Source organism: Vanessa cardui, chromosome 2 (genome assembly GCF_905220365.1).
Source record: "Vanessa cardui chromosome 2, ilVanCard2.1, whole genome shotgun sequence".
NCBI classification, from domain to species: Eukaryota; Metazoa; Arthropoda; class Insecta; order Lepidoptera; family Nymphalidae; genus Vanessa; species Vanessa cardui.
The window spans coordinates 16,156,619-16,168,679 of record NC_061124.1 but is presented as its reverse complement, the minus strand read 5'-3'; the positions used below and the strand labels follow the sequence as shown (position 1 = coordinate 16,168,679).

At 33.4% G+C, this 12,061-nt stretch overlaps 1 protein-coding gene across 1 annotated transcript; it reads left to right on the top strand.

Annotated features, from left to right (window-relative positions):
* Window positions 1-245: 245 nt before the first annotated feature.
* LOC124536114 (60S ribosomal protein L35a) lies at window positions 246-1,713 on the top strand. The gene is made up of 4 exons (XM_047112567.1): window positions 246-352; window positions 577-800; window positions 1,122-1,352; window positions 1,649-1,713. The coding sequence occupies exons 2-4, from the start codon at window positions 579-581 to the stop codon at window positions 1,670-1,672; spliced, it is 477 nt and encodes a 158-aa protein (XP_046968523.1). The 5' UTR covers window positions 246-352; window positions 577-578; the 3' UTR covers window positions 1,673-1,713.
* The last annotated feature ends 10,348 nt before the right edge of the window (window positions 1,714-12,061 follow it).

Below are 12,061 nucleotides of genomic sequence, written 5' to 3'. Positions count from 1 at the left end.
TATTTAGGTATGATATTGAACATAAACAATTTCTATATAAACGACTTCAAATCATTTTTAGTTTTTAGTTTTAGTATCAAAACGTTACCAAACCAAAAAAAGTATTGCCATTATGTGCTTCTAAAATAAATTATAGTAGTCGATTTCTTTTATTAAAAGTTTTTACAAATTAAAATACATTTATAATATGATTAATTATTATTTTTCCGTTGAAAGTATGTATAACACTTATTTCTTAAAACATAAATTTAAAAAAAATATTTCGATATGGGGGAATCTTAGTAATTTGGTAACTTGCTGATTTTATGGCAACACAGTCTTTCTTTCATTTCGACTAATAAAATAGTGTCCGGTTAGTTTTCTAAATTTGTGTTTTTTTAAATAAAATGAACTTAAACCCTTAAAATAAACGTAAATTAATGCGCTAAACTAATTTATTATTAATTTATATTACATTAAAGTGTTGGATCGGTTATATTTGTAAAGATACATTAAGATTATATGTCTTGCTCACTACCTGAGATGTCAACATAACCTGTAAATGAATTGGTTTTAATTTAAATCGGTGATTTTAAGGAATGGCTGACGCGCCGTCGACTGCGCCTAAGGCAAAGGCGCCTAAAACTAAGGCTCCTAAAGAGAAAGTGGCTAAGGCAGCCCCTGCTGCACCAGCAGAACCCCCAAAGGCTGTGCGTAAAGTGTCTTCAAAGCCCCGTCACGGTAGACTGTACGCCAAGGCAGTCTTTACAGGATACAGACGTGGTCTCCGAAACCAACATGAAAACACTGCTCTGTTGAAGGTTGGTCAATACATATACTTTGTTTGAGGTTATGTTGTGTGTACTTCATATTTCTCTTTGCTAACATAGAAGAAGCATCTTAAAAGCCTAATATGAAGGAACATATTTGATGTACCTTAATAATTTTATAAACAAGTGTTTATGCTGTACTCATCGGTTAAGACAATTAAATAATGTGTGAAACTAAATAATTAAATGATGCTTTTGACATTTGAAACCTGAACAATCATGTGGATGAAAAATTTACTGATATGAACATTTCATTTTAATATATAACCAGACGTTATAATTGCACTAAAACAGTAAAAAAATAATTTACAGATTGAAGGTGCTCGTGGTCGTGAAGATGCCATTTTCTATGCTGGCAAGAAGTGCGTATTTGTGTACAGAGCCAAGAAAAGGACCCCAATTCCCGGAGGTCCCCGTGGCAAGAAGACCAAGCTTCGTGCAATCTGGGGCAAGGTGACCCGCCCACATGGTAATTCTGGTAGTGTGCGAGCTAGGTTCAAGTCTAATCTCCCCGCTCAGGCCATGGGACACAGGATACGAGTGGTAAGTAGATGTTTTATATCTTGTTTGTTTTTATTTTCTTAAATACATGATTAACATTACATCAATAATACCAGTGCACTGTATTAAAGCATTTGCAGTATATACCATACCTTTAGTGACCATGATCATAAATAAAGGATTATAAAACATTATAAGTATATGAATGTGTTTAAATGATGTCTAGACATTTGAAACCTGAATTTTATGTGGATGATATTTCATACTGATTTTTATCCGGTATATTTTTGAATTTATTTACTAATGATTTGTATTTATACACTTATTTATTGTTTCAGATGTTGTATCCATCGAGGATTTAAGAACTCCTTTGTAATATAAGTCAATAAAACAAAACCCAAAAGCTATGTATTTTTATTTTATTTTTTGACATTTAATATTTTAATTTAAATATTGTGCGGATATTTTGATGTTAGGCACAGTCTGTTCAGTCAATTTAATAAATAATTTTCTGTCCTTACACTCATATAGGAACCCTAAGTTCCAAAATAATGTGAATAGGTTATGTTATTAGTTCTACTAAGTTTAAATTTAATTGCTTAGAAGTTGTTGCCTTGAAGTTTCTTAAAGACCAATTACTTTTAGAGTTTTGTATTTTATTTTTTACTTTTCTAACAAATTAAGACCATATACCAAACTGTAACTTGAAATTACTATGGAGCTCTTTAGCCATATATCAAGAACATGGACTGGTTTTTTTAGTGTATTGATTATTTTTTATTAATCAAATCAATTTTACCAACAATATAAAAATATGAAATATTTTTTCTGCACAAGGCTATAATAAAACGGCCTTCTTCGCAAAAGACTTAAAATATAATTGTTTGAAGTTTTTAATTCTGTAAATATACATTCTTAATTTTATGTACACTTTATTCTAAACTTACGATCGAAAATCAAATAAAAAGATTTAACAACAAAATTTAGTCGAGAGCTTCATATTCTATGAAGTGTCTGCCTAACTTATCAGAATTTCAGAAGAAATTAAAGGGGTTAAAATTAGTAGAGTAATAGCATTGTTTTTTAAATAAAAATATCTTCATCATAAACTCTGTAGTGCACAATATAGCTGAGTTATTAGCTGAAATACAACAAACAACTACAGCCTGTAAGTTTTCCACTGTTGGGCTAAGGCTTTCTCTTCCTTTGAGGAGGTTTGGAACTTATTCCATCATACTGTTCTAATGTGGGTTGTTGGAATTCACATGTAGTATTTCTATGAAATTTGACACATGCATGTTTCCTCACGATGTTTTCTTTCACAGCCGAGAACGATTTGAATTATAAAAACAAATTAAGCAAATTAATATTCATTGGTTCTTGCCTGGGTTTGAACTCTCAGTCATCGGTTAAGATGCACGAGTTTTAACCACTGGCCCATCTCTGCTTTTTACGCTGAAATACGTAAATCTATTTTTTATTTATACTTAATTCGATTGGAATATGTATAACTCGCATGGTTTTGTTAACATACTTGAAAAAGTTTGTTTGAAATAAATATGGTTTAAAGATATTTATTTCTCAAAAGATTTCATAAAGAAGATTAAATATCAACATAACATTTTCATCAAATTTTCGAATTCATAAAAAATAATCCGTTATTAATCGCTTTTTCTTAGATCCTTGGTGGTAGGGCTTTGTGCAAGACCGTCTGGCTAGGTACTACCAACTTATCAGTTATTCTACCGCCAAACAACAGTACTGTATTATTGTGTTCCGGTTTGAAGGGTGAGTGAGCCAGTGTAACTACAGGCACAAGGGACAACATCTTACTTCCCAAGTTTGATGGCGCATTGACGATGTAAGGAATAGTCAATATTTGTTACTGCGTCATTGTCTATGGGTGATGGTGACCACATACCATCAGGTGGCCCATATGCTCGTCCGCCAACCTATTCCATAAAAAAATCCGAATAAAAGTTATCTTTCCTTAGTAATATTAATCTGAAATCTTAACCGATGATTGCGGGTTCAAACCCAGTTAAGCGCCACTATATATATATGTGCTTGATTTGTGTTTATGATTCATCTCGTGCTCGGCGGTGAAGGAAAACATCGTAAGGAAACCTGTAATACAGGGTGGACACAACAGGTCCATACAATTAGACACATTACATTACAGGTCCTGTATGTGTCTAATTTCATAAAAATTCTGCCACATGTGCATTCCACCAATCCGCATTGGAACAGCTTGGTGGAATATGTTCTAAATGGAAAAAGAGGCCTTATCTCAGCAGTGGGAAATTTACAGGCTGTTACATTACTTTACGTACTTTACTTTATTAATCTGTATAAATATCTGTAGTGCCTGAAAAAATAAAATAGCACAAACATTTACTATGATATTAATTTTCACTTCAGTAAGGCGTCGATTTATTATTCTTTTGAAAACCACCTTTTTTCGAGGCGAATCACGAATACGGACTGAATGCGTTACGAGAGTATAATGATAAATGCGGAGTTGCCTTTAAGTATATGAGGCAAAGTTATACTATTTCTGCTATATATTTATAATTTTTGAATTTGTTATTGAACTTTTAATTTAAATTAAATTGAATTGATATTGAAATTTTCAATTACACGAATAATACAAGCATACAACACTCTCCAATACAAATATTTAACTTACTTTCTTTTTAATTTTATTTCTGACTGGTAAATATAATATAACATACAATGGCTTACTCAATCTTTATACCCCAACACAACACACTGCCAATGACAACGCCTATCATTATGCTTTTTTGACATTTCTGTTTGTATTGCGATATCATTATTGTCAATTTATCATAGTCACGGTTCAATTTCGACCAATGAGCGACCAATAGTAGAAATAAATGTAAAGTACATTTGAATTGGTCATAATACGCTTTTTTTTCTGAACTATGTAGGTAGGTATAGTACGACACAACTTAGATGTCGCATCGGCTAAATTCGTAAAACCGATGACATCCGAATTAAGTACGCTATCCCAAACTATCAATATTTATTTCTCATGCTAATATGATCTTTACACAAACGCAATAACTTGCAATATCATATGACCTAACATATTCGTCAATTTGACGCGTCGATTTACATGCACTTGCTTTCTCAGAGGTGTGAATCTATAGCGACGAACAGCGTCGAATGGCGCGATAAGGAGCTATTTCTATTGGTTGTGTAAATCGGTAGTAATTGGTTTTATTTTCAACCGACTTCAAAAAGGAGGAGGTTATCAATTCGTCTGTATTTTTTTTTTTTTTTTTTATGTTTGTTACCTCATAACTTTTTACTGGGTGGACCGATTTTGATAATTTTTTTTTTGTTTGAAAGGTAGTGCTTCCCGTGGGGTCCCATTTTTTTTTTATTTTTTTCCGATGATGGTATCCGTATGAAAACGTCATAAGTCTTAAATTTGCATTATGTATATGTGCGACAAATAGGTGAATAACTGAAAATCACGTTAACCAATTTTGATAATTCTTTTTTTATTATAAAATATATACTTCAAGGGTAAATTGGTGAAAGTTTGGTAAGGTTCTGAGCACAGGATCCATGACAAAGTAGTGGAACGGAAGGGAACGGAACAATTCTGAGGAGCACGTTAGCGATATTCAGTCGAATCTTTTATTTATAGGTTATTTGGATATTTGAGTCACCTTCCGTAATGTGGTTATGTTTATGTAATTATCGTTGTCGAATATTATAATCAACTAGCTACCCACCCCGGCTTCGCACGGGTGCAATACTGATACTAAATATACTACAGAATTTGTTTATTTACGACATCACATCGCAAACTTCTAAAATTATCAGTGTTACTTTACTATATTGTTCATGTATTATATACGCAAACCTTCCTCTTGAATCACACTATCTTTTAAAAAAAACCGCATCAAAATCCGTTGCGTAGATTTAAAGATATAGAGACAAAGAAAGCGACTTTGTTTTACACTATGTAGTGATGGAACTCCTATACGGCTCACAGTTAGGGTGCGATATGGGGCAGAATTTTTTACTATATTTAATCAATTTTTGTGTATGTGATGTGATGTCATATGATGTACGAAATATAGTTGGTCTTTTTCAAAGTTTTTTTGCTGTGGTCGATTACAGCTCTTTCGAGGGATCCTTGTAGTTTACGCCGCATGACGTATTCAATCCGCATTTTCGAAAGTCTATTTTTGCTTTATTCGCAAGTTTCCTTTGAAATTGTCCTCGAAGTAGTTTCTGACTCATATAAACGAAACGCTTAATCTATCCATATTTAAAAAAAATAGTTAGTCAACATCAGTTTCACTTAAAATCAAAAAATAAATAAAAATTTTAACAAAACGAAAAACCGACTTCAAACAAAACACTATTTTAAAACAAATGAATATGCACGGAAAAGTAATAAAAATAATTGCGTATTCAACATATTTTTAGAGTCCTCCTAAGTAAAATGAAATGAAAAATATTAGACTACTTAAAAGTCGATTTACGATTATATAATGTAGTTATAATTATTGTTATATTTGGAGTCGGTGTCAGCCAATAAAACCGTACAGTATATCTATCAAAAACAATAATACTTTAACAAATATGTTTTTTACAAATTACCTTTTACACAATAATATACTGGATCAATCAAGGGGCTCGTATCGCTTGATTCTTTTGATTGTTGGGGCAAGGGCACCGTAGCTGACACCGGCTCCAAATATACCAATAACTATAACTACATTATATAATCGTAAATCGACTTTTAAGTAGTCTAATATTTTTCATTTCATTTTACTTAGGAGGACTCTAAAAATATGTTGAATACGCAATTATTTTTATTACTTTTCCGTGCATATTCATTTGTTTTAAAATAGTGTTTTGTTTGAAGTCGGTTTTTCGTTTTGTTAAAATTTTTATTTATCATTCCATTTCATTTTCCGATGCTACATCTAATTTGTGTCGTACTATATCTAAGAACGCTTTATTTACATACTTGCGACCAGCTCTGGCTTTTAACGGGGGCAATACCTATAATAAATATACCTACTAAAGAATTTAATTTAATTGAAAATACGACATCACATTATAAATTATAATTTATATTGTCCATGTGTTATACACAAAAATCTTCCTCTCAAATTTCTTTATTCATTTAAAAAAAAGCATCAAAAACTGTTGCGTAATTCTTAAGATCTAAGCATACATAGGGACAGCCAGCGGTAAGCGATTTTGTTTTATACTATGTAATGAATACAATGATGATGGAACCTTCGGCTTACAGTATCTTTTTAAATATATTTTTTTATATGATCGATACGTACAAACCGCGATACAACCCCTCAGTCGCCTTATATCCGTGTGGGATGAGAGGCTGAGCTGAAGGGATCGCTACACTCGGCTGCGTAATTACAGTTCACAGGGATGTGAGGTTTGAAATGAATATATGTACATACATATATTACAGATATCGATGATTTATGGTTGTATGTATGTTTGGATCTGTAAATAGGTTTTATTGATTATTATTATGATTGCTCTGCTTAAAATTACTTAAATCTAAAAGATAAAAGAACCACGGCGACAATTAGTAGTTCTTTACTATTTTATGTATGTAAAAAGAAATATCATTATACTCGTATATATATTACTTACTTAGACTTGTATATATTTTTTTGACAAGTTGCTTAATTTTTTTATTTATCTTAGTCGATTTCCGATGTTATTTTGTTGTTGGTACACAACAAAATTTACTTTCATATCTAGTTGTGATTTACGCTTGAAAAAAGAAAATAATTAGCTTAAGAAAAAACTTCATGATTTTTTTAACAATACACTTAAGTCACGAGGAGTTATGGGTAACGTGTTTTGCATATGAGGAAAATTGTTATAAATTGTTTAATGGGACGAATCTTCCTCTGCACCACATTCACGTTGACTGTAATGTGCTCTCAAGGTGACCACTGCACAAATTGTATTCTCATTGTGTCGAATGTAATTTTTCGATTGTGATATTTTGTCTAAGTCACGTCTAGTTAATATTTACGATTATACATAAATGCCTCACCTTCGTTTTTATCGTTAATTAGTTTAAAAATAAAATATTGTAAATTCCTTAATCCTTCAACAACAACAACAACAACAGCCTGTAAATTCCCACTGCTGGGCTAAAGGCCTCCTCTCCCTTTGAGGAGAAGGTTTGGAACATATTCCACCACGCTGTTCCAATGCGGGTTGGTGGAATACACATGTGGCAGAATTTCTATGAAATTTGTCACATGCAGGTTTCCTTACGATGTTTTCCTTGACCGCTGAGCACGAGATGAATTATAAAGACAAATTAGGCACATGAATCAGCGGGGCTTGCCGGGGTTTGAACCCGCAAATATCGGTTAAGATGCACGCGTTCTAACCACTGGGCCATCTCGACTCTTGATTAATCCTTATTTAATTCAAAGATTATATAATTATTGTAATATAAAAAAGAATTTATAATAGTATTTATTTAACATACTTTTTTTATAACTCTAATACACATTACATTAAATTCTTACATTAACAGCCGATAATTTCCCCCTGCTGGGCTAAGCTCCCTTTCCCTTTGATGAGAAGGTTTGGAGCATATTCCACCACGCTGCTCCATTGCAAGCTGGGGGATACACATGTAGCAGATTTTGTTAAAATTAGTCCCAAGTGTCTCCTCACTACCACGTTTTCCGGTTTCCTCCCGATGTTTTCCTTCACCGCCTAGCACGAGATGAATTATAAAACACAAATTAAGCATATGAAAATTCAGTGGTGCTTGCCTGGGTTTGAACCCGCAATCGGTTAAGATGCACGCATTCGAGCCGAGATGGCCCTGTGGTTACAGGGCCATCTCGGCTCTCCTTTTTTATTGTTCTTTTATACACTAATACTATGTAATTGCTAGTGATATGATTTCATATTCAATAAGTTAAAATAGGTTGTTTTGATATTATATAATTTCCGTCGCTGTGCATGACGTCAGGCGTATAGACAATACCGGGAGTGTGGCTCGGCGGGGAGTCACCGTGACACCGATACCTATTTACTGGGTATCGATCACTATTTATTCATACCTTTTATGCACGGACAGTTCTCTGAGCTCGCCTGGGGTTGTTTTGCGAAACGAAAATTATGTGGTTCAGTTATTGTTTTATATCATTTACAAAATATTATTAAGCTGTTACCCACGACTTTCCTCGCGTAAAACATATTTACAAATTAACTTAAAAACTTACTTCAATGATTGGTATACAAAGAAGTCTTATCTCTTTGTTTCCAAAAAAGTAGCCGGTGTATGAAGAAAACAGAAAACAAACAACCAATAAATCTGCCACAGCTTGAAGAGGGCCTTTTTCACCTCAAGGGGTGAACATTTGAGCTAAGCCATCTCACTGTTCTAATGTGGGTAGGTGGGAGCACCTGTAGCAGATTGCCAATCGAGCAATTTTCCTCAAGATGTTTCATTTTACTAGGAACCATAAGATGCATCGTATACACAAATTAATCACATAAGATCACCGTGGTTCTTGCAGTTTTGATCTCAATATTTTCTAAAGAATATGTGATTCCTTACCGAAGATTGCGTCCTCTACAATCTGAGCTCATAGATAGTACAACTGTTAGGATTATTACAGGCAGTTTTTAAATATGTTAATTCAATATTTTTAATGTTTCTGCTGAAGTTTTGACACACAATAAACGTGTGTATGTATTAGTCAGCACCAGTTGTAGATAGGGGGTATTGTTTAGTCAAAAGTCCACTCAGGAAACGATATTAAGTTCCAAGCTTCCAAGGTACTACTGTCGGTTCAATAATATTATTATCAATTAATTAAAACGAAAATATGCCTAATGATTTAAATACATGATTTTATATTAGACAACCCAATCATGAGATATAATAGTGCACCAACACACATGCACTCTTTGGTATGAGAGTGACGAAATTATATTTTCTACGTAAAAGTTCTTATTATATTGAACTAGTATGTATTACAGATGCTGCTCGCAGTTGATCGTCAGGGTTAAGGCATAAAATAGTAGCCTATATTCTACATCGGGGTTCGTTATATCAAGTTTGCTACATGGCAAATATTATTAAATAATTATTATTTTTTTAGTTCAGTCGTTTAGCTTTAAAAGTTTAACAGACTATAATATGAAAAGAATACAGAATTAAGTGCTATATTAACTATTGCGAAGATGTTATATACGAAGAAGTTTTTTGATGATTATGTATTTCATTTGATGGTTTTTTTTTTAAATGTATGGAGGTGCACGAATTATACCGGAGAACTGTTTATAAAACGAATTTAGGAGCCAGCAACGACACTACATAAGCAGTACTACATCATTCGGTGAAGTGTCCTTACAATGCCCAAGTCGGGTTATTAGTTCACCTTCGGGCAATTAGTATTATTAACACAATAAGGTACACATTTTGTGCAGGCAAGTTCCGCTCTATTTACAAACTTTCCCTCCGACGGAACCATCCAGAGCACTTATTATGTATGCATGACGACCGCTACGCAACGCATCGGTAGATTGATCACGGTGCTCCCCCGGCCGACGTCTATGATTTAGTACTTTCGCATGATTTTGCGAATGCGAGTTATTGAATTTATCGATGCATTGTTTACTATATATATGTATATCACGTATGATTCATGATTATTGCTTAACTAATGCGTCGGCCGTTTGAATATGGAGCCTGCTAAGTTTTGTAATTACTTATCTACTACATATATTGTTATTATTGATTTGTTGTTTAAATAAAGCTATTTTTAAAAAGTTTTTAGTTAAAATCATGAAGTATGTGGTTTTATGTTATGGTTTTGTATTATCAAATTTGCCGCGCTGATGCCTTATAGTCCTTCTGTGTTATATATACGGAGCAGTGTCACAGGTCCGTTCAGCAAACTGCACAACATCTCATTCCACACTGTCTGAACCGACGGAAGGGTTGATTCTCGATTTGCGCATATCGACTAGTTAACAAAAATATTTAATAATCATTTAAAATAAGACGAAGGCTTTCTTATTGCTGTTTTGCGTAATATACTGATGCAAATAAAAAAAATGAAACAGATAGTTTGATTGTCGTAGAATGAATTGAAATGTAAGACTGTTTTATACTGGCCAGTTTCATTACCTCATTGAATATTATTTTAATGAGAAACGCCACTTGTTACGATGGGTAATTAATGTTATAAAATCAAAATGTTCGCATCGTCTGTCACGTTTGACCGACGCGTGGCGCGTGACGGGCACCAGCGCGGACAGCAGTGACCTGTCACTCACTAACGACGAGATAAAAAAAAAAACAAATAAAATAATTGCCGAGCCAGTGACACTCTGACAATCAAAACTGTTCATCATAACATTTAAAGGCGAGACTAAATGTTCTTATAAGGAAAAAGACAAACAAAAAGATCTTGTAATTACTTATAGGTAATCTGCGGATTCTTATTGAGGTTTATACTTATACATATATGAAATCATTTCGAAACGGGTATTGAGAAGTGAAGTCTAGTGTGAAGGAACCTCCCGCGATTAGTTCAGACCTCCACAGAGTTTGTATGTTGAAAAATAATGTATACATTTAAGGGATGTTACTAGAATTTTGAATAATTTTATGAGATACGGTGTGAGGTGCATTGCAGTGCGGAAAGATCGCTTAACTTTATTATCAACTAGCGACCCGCCCCGGCTTCGCACGGATGCAGTACAAATATGTAGAAAATACTGACGACATCACATTAGACACTTCTAAAATTATCAGTGTTTCGTTATTACATTGTCAATCTATTAAAAAAAAAATCACATCAAAATCCGTTGCATAATTTGAAAGATCTACCATACATAGGCACAGATAGCGGTAAGCTACATTGTTTTACAATATAATATATACATAATAGTCAAAATTAAAATATACTTTATTGAAGTAGGCTTTTACAAGCACTTTTGAATCGTCATTTAACAACTATATTAAGTGAAGCTACCACTGTTACGAATCAATCCTCATTCACTTATGCTCTGGGATATCTAAATTAATATAATGTTATTAAGCTTATTTAACGTCAACTTTAGAGAGCAATATCCACAAATGGTTCAGCAGTAAATCCCGTGCCTCCCGCAGCGCGTTGCACAGCTTGGCGTATAATGCAGCTCTTGGCAGAGAAAAGCCGGCGTTTATAGACGTATATTGCAAACCTTGGACGTGAAGTGGCGTTACAGTTTACATGGTAACATCGAGTCACCAAAGGACGATACATAGTGTTTTTCGGTTTAAAAGGCTAGTGTAATCTGTAGTGACTCTAGACCAACAAACCAAAGTTAATAATTCTTACAGCGCCAATTTCTATGGTCAGTATTGACCACATACAATCAGGCCCATTTGCCAATTGGCTTTTTTCTACTAACCTAAATTTAATATACAAGTATTATTAATTTCTTATGTAACTCATAAACAATTACTTTAATATAGCATAATTTGTTATACAAGTCAGTTACAGTTTATATCAATTATGACGGCTCTAAGTGTATGCTATTATCGTTTACACGCTGCTTGGCTCCAGCGATTACGATTAGCACTTGTATCGCACATGAGATGCACGATTGAGTATCGCAGACACATTAATACGCAGAACATTATATAAGAAATACATTCAACATTTATACATAACGATTTTTTTCTTAAATAA